Source organism: Apostichopus japonicus, chromosome 9 (genome assembly GCF_037975245.1).
Source record: "Apostichopus japonicus isolate 1M-3 chromosome 9, ASM3797524v1, whole genome shotgun sequence".
Lineage (NCBI taxonomy): Eukaryota > Metazoa > Echinodermata > Holothuroidea > Aspidochirotida > Stichopodidae > Apostichopus > Apostichopus japonicus.
This window is the reverse complement of record NC_092569.1, coordinates 26,548,022-26,567,831: the sequence shown is the minus strand read 5'-3', so window position 1 is coordinate 26,567,831 and position 19,810 is coordinate 26,548,022. Positions and strand designations below refer to the sequence as shown.

At 38.1% G+C, this 19,810-nt stretch overlaps 1 protein-coding gene across 4 annotated transcripts in view; it reads left to right on the top strand.

Moving 5' to 3' along the window:
- The window catches only part of LOC139974341 (fibrinogen-like protein A), a 196,080-nt gene that overhangs the window by 19,468 nt on the left and 156,802 nt on the right, over positions 1–19,810 (top strand). For 2 of the 4 annotated variants that reach the window (XM_071981396.1, XM_071981393.1), the window contains 2 exons: positions 8,093–8,357; positions 10,456–13,145. The exons of the other annotated variants lie outside the window; for them this stretch is intronic. In XM_071981396.1, coding sequence (XP_071837497.1) covers positions 8,093–8,357; positions 10,456–10,724 — 534 coding nt within the window. In that variant the 3' untranslated portion in view covers positions 10,725–13,145. Of the gene's footprint in view, positions 1–8,092; positions 8,358–10,455; positions 13,146–19,810 lie in introns of those variants that run through there. 4 annotated transcript variants of the gene reach the window in all.

Below are 19,810 nucleotides of genomic sequence, written 5' to 3'. Positions count from 1 at the left end.
AATAGTAACGAATTTACATGTATACCCTATCAATAGGGTTTAGCAGTTTACATGAATGCCCCATGCATTCCAACCTATTGTTCGGGGGCGTAGTTATAAGGAGGAGCGATGTGCACGTCGTTCAGTACAGAGTTGTAGTTTGAGTAGTACACGCAGTTGTAGTCTGAGTAGTGAGGTTATGTTATTTTTAGGAGTAGGTTGTTTCGTTGGTTAGATGTTAATTTGTAGTTGTGTTAGTTCGAGGTTTTTTTTATATCGTTCGCTTTTGATACAGTCGACTGTAGCTCTGTACTCGGAAGGCTAATAAGAGATTTCCAGAACGTTAAAATACGTGTTGTGTCTTCTGTCGTGTCGCTCGTCTTCTTCATTAACTGTGTTATTCGTGGCCTATCAAAATACAACATCTACGGCCAAGAACCCCGAGCTGACGAACTACGCTACTGTACCTTGGAAAGAATAATCGTTACAGTGGTGGCAGCGATGGGATGATAGAACGGTTCAACCGTACCATGGAATGCATGTTGACTAACTATGTTGCTGATAACCAGAAGGATTGGGATCGCCATCTTCCTTTCATAACCATGGCGTACCGCTCCACCCAGCACGACTCCACTAAGAGTACACCCAATTTGCTAATGTTGGGCAGAGAAACTACAATGCCTTTGGACATTATCGTTGGTTTACCACCCACTGAGGAATCTGTCGAATTATTCGATGGAAGACAGAACAGGCACCTAGAGTATGCTGCTCAGTTGAGAGAGAAGATGAGATTATCTTATGAAGCAGTCCGTACACACCTTGGTAAAGCGATCGAGCGGCAGAAGAAACACTACGACAGAGCTAGTAAACAATGGACCTCCTATGCGGAAGGGGATTCCGTTTGGTTACATGCACCCGTGAGGAAAGTTGGACTCAACCCCAAATTGCGGCCTATTTGGGATGGCCCATATGTAGTTACCAAGAAATTGACAGAAGTGACTTACCGCATTCAGAAATCAGCGAAGACGATACCCAAAATAGTTCATTCTGACAGACTGAAGCCGTTCTTGGCGACTCACGATAAGTCCTGGTGGGAGTTGAAGGAATCAACAGAACCGCGAGATGTGACGGAAACAGAAATCCGGGCTCCAATTATCCCGGAGAACAAAACGAGGGATAACAGGCGGCTGCAACCCGAACCAGGGCCGTCGGAACACTCCGATCAAGAAAGCCCCGGGGCGGATTGTGTACAGACTTCTACAAATGGGAGCGTAGACAAGGAACCTGTTGGGAAATATAATCTGCGTCCGAGGAAACAACGAGCGAGAAAATTTTAAGAAGCGGCAAAACGGTTTCACGTCTCTGAACTGTGTTAATTAGTGACAATCAACATTCCGAAGGAGATAATGTAAAGGAGCTTTATTGGGGCTTGACGTTGCATTGTGGAAGCAGCGGATTAAAAAAATTCCCGGTCCAGTATCCCTCCTTTAAGCGGATTATACTGAGACAATGCCCGCTTAGGCTATGGAGTGTATGGCCCGTATGAGTGAGAGGAGACCGCGGATGCCGATTGTTCTGAATTGCGGAAACTTTGAAAGGAAAATTGAAGATTGAATAGGAGTGGATAATTCGTGAATGACTTGAAAACCGTATAAATATTTGGGAGAGAACACATCTCACACATAGTTTTAAACTAGCCTACAAGTAAAGATGTTCAAGTGCAACCCATGTAAGAAGACCTTCGTGCGGGAGCGGTTTTTGAAGAGGCATTTAGCAACGAGTTGCCCTTCGACGGGAAATGAGAAGACGGAGAAGTGCTCCAATTGCGGCGCCGGATTCTTCCGGGAAGATGTACGCCGACGACACGAGATTACGTGCAGAGAAGCTGCTAAGGAGAATGTCCAATCGGCACATTGCTCCCGAAGGGTACACCGACCGGATCTACCCTGCAGCAGTCGACACCCACCGGTTGTCGACATCTTGGACATCAACGTGGACTCGGCAGAGGATCTAGCCTTGGAATTAACTGGGAGAACGAACCGGGAGGTCCAAACAGAGGAGCAGATCCAAGGCAACCTCCAGCTGGACAAAGGGGAAGTTATCAGGGTACGAGGACAGCTCTATCGACTACGAAGAGCTGCGACACTGCTCGCAGTTCGCGAAGAGGGCCCTACCTCTACCCCCACGCAGACCGAGGAGACCACCGGCTTGGACTTCCGTGAACGGTGGTCACTGAGGAATGTTTCTCTTGGTGTCGACAGTGAGGGAAATGCTCTCTCGCGGACCGAGGTTACCCATACCTACAGCTGCCCGGTCCGAGATTTACAGACATACGGGGGTCCTTATCGGCAGTTTTATGTGCCGCCCGTCTATGCCCCCTACCCGGCGTATGGTGGTATAGTACCTCCTGGAGCGGCAAACCCCAAGAGGATGCCTATGGACAACCCGGCTGGTTGGGAGAATTTCCTGCAGAGGGAGACACAGCGACACACCGAAGGCCTGTAGAGGACACAGTGACGCCGAGAGAGAACTATATTGGACTTTTTATTTGAACTGTACACGAACTTAGTAATTATTATTTTCGGACAGAAAGCACTGATCCGATTTACGTTTAGTTTTGTGTAATCAATGTATGTGAGGTTCAACGTGTGCATATAGTCGTCAGGAATGGTGATCCATTTGTGCGCAGCTGTTTTTATCATTGTTGGTGTCTGCGATCATATGGGGTCATATGGTGGAAGCAAGTTGAGGAGAGTGTAACGCTGGCCGACCGTGTCGTGTCGTGCGGGAGCGTGTGAACGTTTGGTAACGCTGGGGCTTTGTTTTAAGACACCCGAGCCGGCTGTGCGCACGTGGATCACTATATGGGGAGGAACTTCCGCCAGGTGTAGCCTAGTGTTGCATTCGTGGCGGCGGTTGTTTCTCTCCATGGTGACAGGCGCCATTGTATGCTCTCTTATCACTATGCATCTGAATGGAAGCTGTGGGGTAATCTCTTTTGAATAGTAACGAATTTACATGTATACCCTATCAATAGGGTTTAGCAGTTTACATGAATGCCCCATGCATTCCAACCTATTGTTCGGGGGCGTAGTTATAAGGAGGAGCGATGTGCACGTCGTTCAGTACAGAGTTGTAGTTTGAGTAGTACACACAGTTGTAGTTTGAGTAGTGAGGTTATGTTATTTTTAGGAGTAGGTTGTTTCGTTGGTTAGATGTTAATTTGTAGTTGTGTTAGTTCGAGGTTTTTTTTATATCGTTCGCTTTTGATACAGTCGACTGTAGCTCTGTACTCGGAAGGCTAATAAGAGATTTCCAGAACGTTAAAATACGTGTTGTGCCTTCTGTCGTGTCGCTCGTCTTCTTCATTAACTGTGTTATTCGTGGCCTATCAAAATACAACATCTACGGCCAAGAACCCCGAGCTGACGAACTACGCTACTGTACCTTGGAAAGAATAATCGTTACAGTATATATGTATAATATGAATGACGGAGGAGGATGGACGGTAAGTCTAGTATGACATCCAATAACTTATAGACGATATATTGTATAATATGGATGACGGAGGAGGATGGACGGTAAGTCTAGTATGACATCCAATAACTTATAGACGATATATTGTATAATATGAATGACGGAGGAGGATGGACGGTAAGTCTAGTATGACATCCTATAGTATAGACGATATATTGTATATGTATAATATGACTGACGGACGAGGATGGACGGTAAGTCTAGTATGACATCCAATAGTATAGACGATATATTGTATATGTATAATATGAATGACGGAGGAGGATGGACGGTAAGTCTAGTATGACATCCTTTAGTATAGACGATATATTTTATATGTATAATATGACTGACGGAGGAGGATGGACGGTAAGTCTAGTACGACATCCTATAGTATAAACGATATATTGTTTATGTATAATATGACTGACGGAGGAGGATGGACGGTAAGTCAAGTATGACATCCTATAGTATAGACGATATATTGTATAATATGACTGACGGAGGAGGATGGGCTGTAAGTCTAGTATGACATCCTATAGTATAAACGATATATTGTTTATGTTTAATATGACTGACGGAGGAGGATGGACGGTAAGTCTAGTATGACATCCTATAGTATAGACGATATATTGTATAATATGACTGACGGAGGAGGATGGACGGTAAGTCTAGTATGACATCCTATAGTATAAACGATATATTGTTTATGTATAATATGACAGACGGAGGAGGATGGACGGTAAGTCTAGTATGACATCCTATAGTACAGACGATATATTGTATATGTAAAATATGACTGACGGAGGAGGATGGACGGTAAGTCTAGTATGACATCCTATAGTATAGACGATATATTTTATATGTAAAATGTGACAGACGGAGGAGGATGGACCGTAAGTCTAGTATGACATCCTATAGTATAGACTATATATTGTTTATGTATAATATGACTGACGGAGGAGGATGGACGGTAAGTCTAGTATGACATCATATAGTATAGACTATATATTGTTTATGTATAATATGACTGACGGAGGAGAAAGGACGGTAAGTCTAGTATGACATCCTATAGTACAGACGATATATAGTATATGTATAATATGACGGAGGAGGATGGACGGTAAGTCTAGTATGACATCCTCTAGTAAAGACAATATATTTTATATGTATAATATGACCGACGGAGGAGGATGGACGGTAAGTCTAGTATGACATCCTATAGTATAGACTATATATTTTTTATGTATAATATGACTGAAGGACGAGGATGGACGGTAAGTCTAGTATGACATCCAATAACTTATAGACGATATATTGTATAATATGAATGACGGAGGAGGATGGACGGTAAGTCTAGTATGACATCCTATAGTATGGACGATATATTGTATATATGTATAATATGAATGACGGAGGAGGATGGACGGTAAGTCTAGTATGACATCCAATAACTTATAGACGATATATTGTATAATATGAATGACGGAGGAGGATGGACGGTAAGTCTAGTATGACATCCAATAACTTATAGACGATATATTGTATAATATGAATGACGGAGGAGGATGGACGGTAAGTCTAGTATGACATCCTATAGTATAGACGATATATTGTATATGTATAATATGACTGACGGACGAGGATGGACGGTAAGTCTAGTATGACATCCAATAGTATAGACGATATATTGTATATTGTATAATATGACTGACGGAGGAGGATGGACGGTAAGTCTAGTATGACATCCTATAGTATAGACGATATATTGTATATGTATAATATGACTGACGGACGAGGATGGACGGTAAGTCTAGTATGACATCCAATAGTATAGACGATATATTGTATATTGTATAATATGACTGACGGAGGAGGATGGACGGTAAGTCTAGTATGACATCCTATAGTATAAACGATATATTGTTTATGTATAATATGACTGACGGAGGTGGATGGACGGTAAGTCTAGTATGACTAACTATAGTATAGACGATATATTGTATATGTATAATATGACTGACGGAGGAGGATGGACGTTGAGTCTAGTATGACATCCTATAATATAGACGATTTATTGTATATGTATAATATGACTGACGGAGGAGGATGGACGGTAAGTCTAGTAAGACATCCTATAGTATAGATGATATGTTGTACATGTATAATATGACTGATGGAGGAGTATGGACGGTAAGTCTAGTATGACATCCTATAGTATAGACGATATATTGTATATGTATAATATGACTGATGGAGGAGGATGGACAGTTAGTCTAGTATGACATCCTATAGTATAGACAATGTATTGTATATGTATAATATGACTGACGGAGGTGGATGGAGGGTAAGTCTAGTATGACATCCTATAGTATAGACGATATATTGTATATGTATAATATGACTGACGGAGGTGGATGGAGGGTAAGTCTAGTATGACATCCTATACTATAGACGATATATTGTATATGTATAATATGACTGACGGAGGTGGATTCACGGTGAGTCTAGTATGACATCCTATAGTATGTGCGATATATTGTATATGTATAATATGACTGACGGAGGTGGATGGACGGTAAGTCTAGTATGACATCCTATATTATATGCGATATATTGTATATGTATAATATGACTGACGGAGGAGGATGGACGGTAAGTCTATTATGACATCCTATAGTATAGACGATATATTGTTTATCTATAATATGACTGACGGAGGTGGATACACTGTTATTAGTATGATATCCTATGTTTCATAAATACGGCTAAGTTTGCCTCAAAAATGTAGTAAAGTAAAGGGAAAGTATTTATAAGCATTTTGCTTCTTTTTTCTCCATTTCCATTAAATCTTGATTTATCTACATATATATCCATTCAACGAATGTTGTCTCTATATTGTATTGTGCTTTCTGTGAGCTTAAAAATGTTACGCTCAACATTCTTGTATTTAATTGATGATGGAAATAAATGATGTCAATGTCAATGTCAATGTCAATGTAATTCCGTGCATATTGTCAGATTCTAAGCACCAGAGGTTTGCTCTGTACAATAGTAATACACACATTCTCATTGACAGTTATAACATCCTGTAATATTATGCAATCACACTAGTCAGCAGAATCACAGTGGTCGCTTGGTACGGAATTAGTTTGTCACGCAAGGGTGATGGGTTCTGTTCCTACCTATACATTTGCAATGGCAGTGAATTTGCCACAAACAAAAAAGAGCCTTTCAGCATCCTCTGGAATTAGAAACAAGTTCCAACTTAATAAACTTATGGTTACACTAATGAAACCATGCAGATGGTAGCAGTACATTGATATTCTTCCCATTGGTCTTTGCATCTTCCTTTGAATCTTAATTTTCATGATTAATTATGAACCTACAGTTCCAGTCCATTTGTGGTTATTACAGTGTTTGATTACAGTATCTATAAATTGGGAAATTTCAGAGTTGATGTGTTGCTCACTTGATATAAATTTAGAGTTTTATTACGAAAGCAATCTGCCTGTCACGATATTAGGCTCTTTCTCTCAAATAATGAGGTCATTTTAGATTTGTTGAAATAATCATCAAAGGGGATATGAAGAATTGGGCATTTCAATACAAACCCAGAGTTGAGCTCAAAATCTTTCAGAATGTTTCTCTTTCAAATGAATAGTGTGGAAGTTTGACAATATTCCATTGTTTGTAATGGGACAGAGTTAATATATTTAAGCAACAATATCCAACAGTGGTCTAATTATCTATATTACACACACAGACATCAGTTCTACAGTTTTCTGTCCTGGTGTGTGTACAATCAACTATGGTAGAAGGTGAAATTCACTTTGCAATTTAAGTCAGTTCAGGTACAACGTCACACACATTCTAGGTTAGTTTAATGTAGTGGTCCTTTTATGTCAGTGAAAGATACAACAATGTGTGGAATCTGAGGCCTTGTTAGCATGATATCCTAAGAAATTTTTCATGTACTAGATTCCCTAAATATACAGCTCACTGCCTCATGGAAACTTCAATGCGTTCTGATTTTAAGGTAGGGTCTCACCTTTACCAATCCTTCCAAGTATTAATTGAAAAGTAGATGAAATTGTGGGTCACAAAAATCAGTTTTGGTGGGTCGCTGGTTTTTTCTAGACGTTAGAAGATTTATCTAAAGTTTTGTTTCTTTTACTAAACATGAAGTCCATAGACCAAACTAGCTTTCTGAGCATCTATTCTGGGAAGGGGGGGGGGGGCCAACTACACAAAGATTTCTGAGCATCCATTCTGAGGGGGATTGGGGTCCGGTGGGTGCTGGCTCAATCCTCATGGATGATCCTGGCATGTGGGTCTCAAAGGTTGTCGACTACTGTTTCAGATAATAACAAGTCTGTAGATACTATGTGGGAATGCCATACCACTGACAGAAGGGTAAATTACAGGTGAGAATGTGGACTTCAGTGGAACATTGTCAATTACTGCTTCATTCAGAGGTCATCCTTTCCTTTATGTAACATAAGTAAAACAGTCCACTTCTCAGTGAAAATGTTATTGAAATAAATTTATTCTTTATTATGATTAAAGTTATTCTTTTTGTTTTTACATTATACAGGTGTTCCAACGTCGTGTTGATGGTTCCGTTGACTTCTATCGTAACTGGGACAGCTATAAGGAAGGCTTTGGTGAGCTGGACCATGAGTTTTGGTTGGGAAATGGTAAGCTGTATCACCTCACCAATCAAGGTGAATATCAAATCCGGATCAACATGGTGAATAAAATTGGAGATCCATACTACGCAAAGTTTGACTTGTTCCGGATCAACGATGAAAGTGACAATTACAGACTGTCTGGACTGGGAACTTTTAATGGAACTGCAGGTTTGTCCAAATTATAGGTTTCTCTCTGTGTTTGTTGTATACAACTTCACTGTACTATTAAATGTCATGTTCTGTTTGTTTCATAATATACTCGGTAAGTATATTTTATCGTGTTATGTTCATTCTTTAGGGCAGCCAGCTGCATGACCTTCATTGTTTTAAGTAACCCAAGTGGTCACCCCTGGACCCAGATTACCAGGGAAGTTCATTGGCGTGCAACTTAAGTTGTGATAAGAATTTTATGGAAGCCACAAATACATTAACAAACATTTTCAAGGCCATGTACATTTTTTAAATATTTTTTTTCAGTTATTGTAGCAGTGGGAGGGTGGAGAGGCAGGGTATGTTACTTTATGGATGGGGATGGTGGCAAGTGGTTTTAAGATTATCGCATGAATGAAAATATCCTGCTATCATCGTGATGGAATATATGGATTACATTTTTATTTGGTTTGCAATCAAATTTGTGTTGCTACATGGTGAAATGTCCAGTTTTGTAGTAAGGGTCTATGTCATGTTTCTTTATTACACATGATAATAATTTTAGCCATATTAGAGGTAAAATGAAATCCATTTCCGCGTCTGAACCATGGCGTGAAGTCTACAAGTCTATAAAAACCTTTCAATTCATTACTCTATTGTAGGCTACTAATTGTTCCCTTTGTGACCAATTTTTTTTAAAATATGACACTTTTGGGGGAAACTTGTTTTAACAGCGGCATCATTAGCTGTTTGAAATTAAAAAGGGTGGAAGCTGCGATGGTCGTTTCAATTTCAGCTAATGCATCAATCAGCTATGATCCCATTAATTGCTGCCTTAGTTTGTACAGTAGGAGCAAACCTTGAACAGAGTTTGGATAGACCCAGCTCATGTCTGCTGCTATCTTCACTCCAGTGTGGGTGTCCTCAAGTCACCACAATATTTGCCTGAGAATATGCCTTCCTGTTACATTGCTACATAAACAAGGCATAAAATGCAGATAATTGAGTGAGAAATCATTTGCTATCATTATAATAATTAAAATGTGATTAGTAAGGTAATAGATCTTGGCTGGTCTATACTAGTCCTATGAAGCAGGATAAACAGTTATTGGATTAACCTACAGTATGGTTCCTGGGTTGATTAATATGTTTAAATATAAAATTACAGTTAAAACAAAATTATTAAAGTTTATTATTGTTAAGAGCTGTGAGATATCATATAGGTCACATTTAAGGACAGACCATGATATGCTAAGACATCACAGAAAAAAAGCATAATGGCTGACAGTGATATGCCAAGACATCACATGTCAAGCATAATGACAAACAGTGACATGCTAAGACAACACATAAACCCTGCATAATGACAGGCAGCGATATGCTAAGAAATCACATAAACCAAGCATAATGAATGACAGTGATATACTAAGACATCACATGAACAAAGCATAACGACATACAGTGATATGCTAAGACATCACATAATCCTAGCATCATTACCGACAGCTCATAAAATAAGCATAATGACTGACAGTGATATGCTAAGACATCACAGAAACAAAGCATTGTGACTGACAGAGATATGCCAAGACATCATATGAACCAAGCATTGTGACTGACAGTGATATGCTAAGACATCATATAAACCAAGCATTGTGACTGACAGTGATATGGTAAGACATCACAAAAACAAAGCATTGTGACTGACAGTGATTTGCTAAGACATCACATAAACCAAGCATAACGACAGACAGTGATATGCTAGTACATCACAGAAACAAAGCATAATGACAGACAGTGATATGATAAGACAGTTGACCAAGCATAATGTTCTTACAGTTACATGCTGAGTCATCACACAAAGACGTGCACAACTTCCTAACAGTGACATGCTGAGATATAACATAACTCAAATACCACAGTGATATGTGATGTAGACTGTCACAGAGATTAAGCACAAATGTTCTGTTGTGTAGTGATATGTAGAGATATCACTCTACAGATGCAATATATCCAATCATATTTACTAATTATTTAATGTGTCTATATTGTGATAGGTCCCTTAATTGTGATTGATTGTAGTTTAAGAGAATATCTTTACTTGTTTAATTCACAGACACAGATGGAGGTGCCCCTGGTGGTGGTACTTTGAGTTATCATCTTAACTATGCCTTCAGTACCTTTGACAGGGACAATGATAAAGCAGACAGTACTCACTGTGCTGATAGTCACCATGGTGCCTGGTGGTACAAGAGCTGTGCACTTTCTAACCTCAATGGTGACTATATGGCAGCAGATGGTGCTCAATCAAGCATACACTGGTATGATCTACCTGGAGGTCGATCTAACATCAAATACACAGAAATGAAGATAAGACCTGTCTAGATACGGTTCTTTCCACGAAGTACTTGATAAGAGGATCAAAACTAACAAACACACTGGAGTTCAGCTAATATATCATCCATATCAGCAAACAGAGATGTTACAGATAACCAAAATTTCATCCCCCCCCCCCCTCCATGTACACAGCCTTCTCAAAACTACTCTAAACAGACACAGACCAGCCAGCCGTGTTTTACATTCAGACTGAGGATCCCATTGTTTTTGACACTCTTTTAGTCCATGTACCCTACCTAATTTTAACGATATCCATTAACAATAGAATTTGTCTGAGGACCTTGTGATTCTTTCCATCTGAAGAATCGCAATTTCTTTGTTCAAGCTCTTAGTCAGAATACAAAACAAGTTCAGACACACACACAAATTCTTATGTATTGTTGTCAGCCCTGAATATATACTAATATTATGTGCGCAGGTATAAGTTCAGATACTTGTTCTCAATAAGAGTAGTTACCCATATCACGTCATGGGATGGATGGGATAGCCTATTGGAATTCTCGACATGCATTTCTCACAAAAAAATATACATCTTAAAAGGTTGTGTTGCAGAATCAAATGCATTGAAATATTTTCCTAACCTTTATGCATAGTTTATGCAAACATTAGATTACATAACACTGTTTTACACAGAAATAATTTATTATCTTGACTCTCTGTATTCTATTTTAATTACTATGTACATATTAATGTTCGATTTTTATTGAGAATTGATTGGTAGACTTTCCAGCAGAGGAAGGGGCTCTCTAGCAATTTGACAAAGGGGACTGTGATATTATCCCTGAATCAAGGTAAAACGGGCACAGTCTCAAGATAATTTTGGATACACACATGCTTAAACATTGACTCAAGGTTTAAAAAAGTATTTTGAAATGCAACAAGTTAAGGTGTTTAAAACAATTAGTTTGACTTCTAACTTCGAAAATATGTTTCAAAAACCTGTCTACTTCAATAATTAAAAGGAAGTTGCATATATATACTATTAGTGATCAGCTCACAGTACCGATGTGATATACGGTCTGAGACTGTAGCTGGTCAGGTTCACGAAACTATAGGTAAGATCTTGTGACAGCACCCTCTGTTGGCTCATGGGGATGGCTGGAGAGCGCCCCATTGAGAAGTAACCTGTTAATTGTGAAATAGTCAAACTGGATGGGTAGGAATGATAATGAATTCATTGTAACCATCGGTTTAGGTCATGTTGAGATTAGCTCAATGAAAATGAATTTATGGTAACCATCCGTTTAGGTGATGTTGAGATTACTTCAAAGTTAATTTGTGTAAACACGGTAAGCAGGCAATGATTATTAAGGCTTCTTTAGGTACATCATAAGATTGGTAAACTGTGTATGATTACATCTGATTGGTAAGGATGATTACATAAGATTGGTAAACACTTTATGATTACATCAGTTTGGAAACGATGCTAACGGAAGGAAGGTAATCAGTTAATGATTACATCATCAGTTTGGTAACGATGATTACATAAGATTGGTAAACAGTTAATGATTATATCAGTTTGGTAAGGATTACATAAGATTGGTAAACATTTTATGATTACATCAGTTTGATAAGATGATTACATAAGATTGGTAAACAGTTTATGATTACATCAGTTTCGTAAGGATGATTACGAAGGGAGGTAAACAGTGTATGATTACATGTATATGATAATGGTGATTTTGTAAGATAGGTAAACAGTTTATGATTACATCAGTTGGGTAATGATTATGTGAAGTTGGTAAACTGATTACATCGGTTGGGTTATGTAAAGGATATAAGACTAGTGATGATATATTTGTTTGTTTTGAATGAGAATTTGCCATATTGTTTCATTGTTGGTTTAATGGTCACATCTGCAGCATGTATATCTTCACTATATTGTCCATCAGTTTGCTGTATCTAAGGTCCAGGCTTTAAAGCAGTTGGTTAATGTTTCACTGTGCAGCATTTTTTTCATTTAAGATATTATAATCCTTACTGGATATATATATATATATATATATATATATATATATATATATATATATATATATATATCTAGTCGACAGAAGTCGGAATCATGTTGAGATTTGCCCATTTATTTCTGTCCCTCATCAAGTTAGGAAGATCAGTTTGAAGCACCCCGATGTCCCTAGCAACTACATCTATATAGCTGAGCTTATGTTTTCCCCTATTTCTCCTTCCATGTTTTGGTGTCCACATGATAAGTTGGGAGACTGGTTCCTTGGTGTTCCTGTATGAGTGCCCTGCTAGTTTGAGACGGCGTTGTTGTGTCTTACAGGATAGTTTTGGTTCGTAGCCATACAGTTCAGTATTTGTCCTATGTTGACTCCAATGTACATTTAAACATTTCCGTAAAAGTCTTGTGTAGCACCCATCTAGTTTTGCTTCCAATTCCTTCGTAACTGTAACTGTATATATATATATATATATATATATATATATATATATATATATATATATATATATATATATATATAGTTAATGATTACATCATCAGTTTGGTAACGATGATTACATAAGATTGGTAAACAGTTTATGATTACATCAGTTTGGTAAGGATGATTACAAATGGAGGTAAACAGTGTATGATTACATGTATATGATAATGGTGATTATGTGAAGTTGGTAAAAATGATTACATCGGTTGGTTTATGTAAAGGATATAAGACTAGTGATAATATATTTGTTTGTTTAGAATGAGAATTCACCGTATAGTTTCATTGTTGGTTGAATGGTCACATCTGCAGCATGTATATCTTGCACTATATTGTCCATCAGTTTGTTGTATCTACAGTCCAGGCTTTAAAGCAATTATGTTTCACTGTGCTGCATTTTTTTCATTTAAGATATTATAATCCTTACTGGATATATATATATATATATATATATACATACACATACATACATACATATATTTATGTATTTATATTTATGTATTTATATATATATATATATATATATATGTATACATACACATACATACATTTATGTATTTTTATATATATATATATATATATATATATATATATATATATATATATATATATATATATATATATATGAATGAAAACGTAATGAGAAGGAAAATCCAGGAACAGTGAAAAAACTTCCAGCCTCCACCGGGATTTGAACCTGGGCCTTCCGCTTTGTACACGGACACCCTAACCAACTAGGCCAGGGACGCTGATTGTATGTCCAGAGGTTCCAAAACCGGTATTAGGAAGGTCGTAACTTCACTGTAGGCGTTTGGCACCTGTATCGAACAATACTAGTTCTGTTTTTGGTGACATATTTTGCCTTACTCTAGAGATCAAACATGATGCTAACCAACTCGAAAATCATTTGTGATTCCTAAAGCTGGATCTCGAAAGTGATACTTTGAACAGACTTTATGTTAGTGGAATGGAGGTAAACGACAAAGGCAAATGTATATATATTTATATATATATATATATATATATATATATATATATATATATATATATATATATTTATGTATTTATTTATTTGTTACTTAGTGCAAGATTCATCGAATAAACATAGCGTAATAATTATCAACACTAATTCTGTCCATGTTCTTTTGTCACTCGTTCCATCCATATCTGGGAGTCATCATCAGGGGCAGACTGGCCCATGACCCACTGTCATTAGCGCCAGCATGGCAAAAGCAACACTCAAGTCACTAAAATGTCAGGTAGTTAGCGAATCCAAGAAGATTGTAATAAAAATCCCCCATAGAACTAACACAGTGACTTGAGTCAATGATTTTAACTGGTGCCAGGAAAATCACTGATAATTACTTGGGATGAAGTGTCTCATTACAACTGTAATATGCCCACTCGACCAGAAGCATAGCCAGATAAAAATAGGTGACATGCAACCAATCCCCCCTCCCAACTCCCTGGCCCAGTCCAACCAGTGGTGCTGCAGGGAGCAGTCTACCCTTGGTGCAGCAATAGAAATGGGCCCACAGAGGAGAGTCTGCGTTCAACTAAGCCCAGTCATGGTTTGGGTTTTGGCTGAGAAGTTTTTAAACTTGTCTCCTCCTGACATATATATATGGCACTATCAGGCTTTCCCTGTTGAGGACAGGTTTTGGTTTGATTCCCAATTTAATGGTTATCGTGAGAGAACTTAACGAACTGAACATTATTTAAGAAAACTGATAAATATTCTGATTTTAAACACTTATCTTCAGGCTGTTATCGCTCATACCAAAGGGCCCTGGCACACAAGCTGCACTGACCTAGTTACGACACTGCCCATAGCCCCCATCCCCCTCCTCGCATCCTCTCCCAGGACAAAGTGTCGAGATTAATCCCAAGTTCTGAATACAACTTTTTTGTAAATCATATAAGGCCCACTGGTTCTAAATTTCCAACTCATTTTTACAGTCATTAACGAGATCATTATGAAGAGAGTATAATATTCAATTGCGTGAACATCAGAAAAGAACTTGAAGGTTGACTGAGAGCACAAATTAATTTTGGTATATAGACCGCTAAACAGCTCTGTTATCACCGCAGGATGTACTTCGTTACAACAGGCTGTCTGGGCCCCAAAAACTCCTGAGCCCATATTTGGGCTGAGTGGGCCCAAATGTTTTATTAACACCTCAAATGCATTCCGGCACGGATTTGTGGGGCCCAATATTTTGGGGTCCACAGTTTTTGGGATTCAATATTGGGGGAGGGGGCAATTATATCTTTGAGCCACATTGTTTGGGACAAATATTTTTGGGGGCATTTAGGTGCAAATTTTATTGGGCCAAAGTATTTGGGAGGGGACAAAATTTTAAAATTCCAATAACGCCAAAAACTGAAATCAGATTGTATCCAAATATGGAATACAGTGTTTGGTTAATATATGGTACATCTGGGCATAAATACTATGATATTGGGTGATGACATGCAACGCTTAAATATTCCAATAACTCCAGGAACCATAGTGTCCGTAGAGCTCTTGTTTGCATAGAGGCCAAAATATTAAAATTCCAGTAACTCCACAACCTTAAATCAGATTGTATCCAAACATGGAATACAGTTGTTGGTTATAATATCTGGTACATGTGGGCATAAATATGATGATATTGGGTGAGGACATACAACGCTTTAATATTCCACTAAGCAAGGAACCATTGTGCCCTTTGAGCTCTTGTTTGGAGAGAGGCCAAAATATTTGTATATTTGTATATTTGTATATTTATTTGTTTCATCACAATTTACAGTGTGACGGGAAGTCTCCTATAAAGCCTGCAAGGCTTAACAAAGTAGGAGACTCCCCAAAAAGAAAAAAGAAAGAAAAACTTAAGAATAGAAAAAGAAAAGTTAATAGTATCATCTACAATGATGAAATAATCGAATTGACACTAATTGAAATTAATTATGTTAATAAACAATTCTAACAATCTTTATAATGATCTAATCACAAACACACACAAGAATAAATCCATCAATAGTGAAAAATAATTACAGTTTGGAGATTCCTTTTGAATACAGAGTAAGAAGGCTTATTCTTAACATTATCCTGGAGATTATTCCACGTTTTTATAGCACGAATACGAGGGTTAAAAGAATTTAAAGTACTTCGTTGGGATAAAACATGTGCGTTATTACAATGGGGTGTTTGATGGTTGTGGATTAGTCTATTACTATATATAAAATCTTTAAACGCCTCGGGTAGCAATCCATTCCATGCTTTATATGCAAATGTTGCAAGCTGGACTCTTATAATATCATTTAGTTTTAATAAATTTAATCTTTTGAATAATGGGCTAGTATGATCACGTGGTGCAGCATGTGAAATATGGCGGATAGCTCTCTTCTGGAGGACACATAGGTGATTAAGATTTGTAGAATAGGTTCCTGACCAAATAGTCGTGCAATAAGTTAATTGGGGTAACATTAGAGTTACATAGAGTGTTCTGAGTATATTTGGAGGTAAATAATGTTTTAATTTGCATATAATACCAGTATTTCTAGCCACTCTGTTACAGACTGCTGATATATGATCACGCCACGAAAGTTTATTGTCTATGTGCACACCCAAGAACTTAGTAGTGTTAACCCGATTAATAATTTTATCATTCATGGTAATATTGTGATCCCATCTGAATGAGTGACTAGCATTAAACACCATATAATTAGTTTTTTCTATATTAAGAGATAATTTGTTTGCTGCAATCATAGCCAAATATTGAAATTCCAATAACTCCACAACCTTAAATCGGATTGTACCCAAACATGGAATACAGTTGTTGGTTAGTAAATGCTAAATGGTACATGTATTACAACACTTTAATATTCTACTAAGCAAGGAAACATAGTGCATGTTGTGCTCTTGTTAAACAATGGATTAACATTCAGGCCTACACTGAGGAACTGACGTCATCATCGACTTATCCTTAAAGGAGCATTCCAGGACTTGAGCACACTTTAAAGATTAATATCTCGCAAACCAGACTATATACAGAAACATTACCGACACTCAACTCATTCCTATTTCTTGGACAGTCAATATGACGTATTAAGACTAAATTCATCCTTAAATATAACCAAACCTGCTTGAATGGGAGTGAAGCTAAAAAATATATATTTGTAGACGTTTTATTTCTTTCGTTTACTCTCTAAGTGATAACAACACGCGTAGGTAGAACTATGGAATAAATATTGTACTACACTTGCTGAATATCGGATATGATTTGGCGGCTAATAACCTCCCCCACCCCACCCCCATTGCTCTGTGCCCATCTCCGATTGGCCGACCGGTCAGTCACCCCTCCCCTCCCCCACTCTGGTCCTCATTTCATTATCATCTTGACCAACGTTAACGCCTCCATTGATACCAGATGTATCACAACGGGTAAATAGAAAAGAAATGGTGCCATGGCCGTTATACCTTGCATGATTACGTGTACATCCATGATGCAAAATGAGCCTGTTGTAGGTCGGGAACCTTTTGACTCCAATGAATAGGAATACGACAAGGCATAGCCAACAGAGTATAAAGGAACCAGAAAAGAAACTATATATAAATATAACAATATGGTAAATCCAGTGGCGTACCTAGAATAGCTGGCACCCGTGGCGAATTCTTCCTTGTCACCCCGTGCCGGGAATGCCGGCCTGGGGGTCTAAGGCTTCCCCTCCCCTTTGAGAAAATTGTGTTTAATGTAAGGGGACTTAAATGTAAAATGATGCTATCTTTGGCAAAGCCTTGAACTGATTACACAATGATTTTCAAAACAGTAATGAATTTGGGGGCATGGGGCTGTAGCATGGCACCTCCCTGACGGAAATCCGGGCGGACCCCCACCCCCACCCGCTTAGTACGCCACTGGGGGAAATTGCTATGTCATTCAGAAAATTGCGCTAAAATTTATGGAAAGGAGCACTTTTGCACGATTTTTTTTAAGCATATTATTTGAACAGTTATTATGCGACGTCTGAGCTCTGACAGCATTAAAAAATCCACAAGAAAATATTTGTGAAAGCTCCTTTCTCAAACTCTACTGGTTTATGTCACTTGGGGTTTTTCGTTGGTAAGCATGAAAGTCATCCAATAACTGGAATAAATATCTACAAAATATTGGATTTTTGTACCAAATCGTGAACTAAAATGGACGCAACGTCAATATACGAATTAGTGATTAATCTTTGGATATTACTTTCTTTATACTATATCATATAGTTGTAAATCCATGAGCATATACAACAGTGATCTTTCATATCTCATAAAGTTACATCAATTTTTTTGTATAGGCTCATCTCATTGTTCAAAATCAGAAAAAAAAGACTCTCGTTATCATAAAGGGAATATTAATTCTCAGCGATGCGGTAATTGCTTCTGATAATAGCACAGATATCACGTTTTGAACATGGTAGACGATATTAAAAAGAAATTCAATTTTCAAATAGAATATATATATAATAAGCCTTACAAACTCATGATTAATAAAACCCCGTAAGTAAATGTCATATTAATCAAACGCGGTTCATCAGGGTTTATTGCTCCAACTATATTGGCCTTTCATACAGTGGCGTCACCAGACTTTTCAGTCTGGGGGGGGGGGGCACAGGGGGGGCAGCATTTGATGGGGGGCACTTAGGTGGATACGAATCGCTGTCCTGGGGGAGGGGTCTAAGGGGAGGGGGAGGGGAACATTTTCGCATACGGAGGATGGGCTAGATGCAAAATGGTGCCACATTTGATGCTAAATTCGATCTGAAGATATCTCCAGAAATTGCTATTTTTGAGGTAATGATTTTAACAACTCGCAGAATTTTGCAGAGGATATGAAACACATGCTGTCGATATTATGCCTAACCCTATCAATAGAACCTACATTTGTTGAATTAATGTGTGCATGACCCCCGACTCCTTTCTTGTCCTTCTCATTTTCTCCCATTATCTATTAAGATGTAACAGGTTCCAGCATCGTTATTGGCTCCTATCAGGGATCTCACCATGCAATCCAAAGTTGGATCACACATCGAGTATGGCTCAGTATGCAGGTGTGAACATTTGCCATTTATTCCTACAAGCATCTGACCTCGTAAGTTTTTTAGTACATGAACGTAAACAATTAGATCATCATTAACATCATCATATGTTGTGGTCCTTTTCGCGTTCCATAGACCACAACACCATACAATCGATCACATCACCGTAGAATCGAACTCGTCACCATACAATCGATCGCATTGCCGCGTGTGTGTGTGTGTGTAGGTCTGCATATCCATGTTACTCTGTAAATGAAATTTATTCCGCTTTAACTTTTCATTTATTTTGTATGAAAAGCCCGATCTGTTTTATGAGTGTATTTAAATATTATTATTATCATTTTTGTTATGAAAGCAGTGGCGTCGCCAAGGAGGGCCAGGGGGACGTGCCCCTGGAAAACCTAGTGCCCCCCGAGCCCCCCCCCCCCCATCTGAGATTTGGGTTGGTAAAAAAATATGTATATAGTTTGTTATATTCAACTCCCATCATCTGAGTTGGTTTTTCATAAGGACAAAGAAGCACAGTAATTCGTATTTTCTTCAAATGAGCTGCGAAAAAAATGAAAA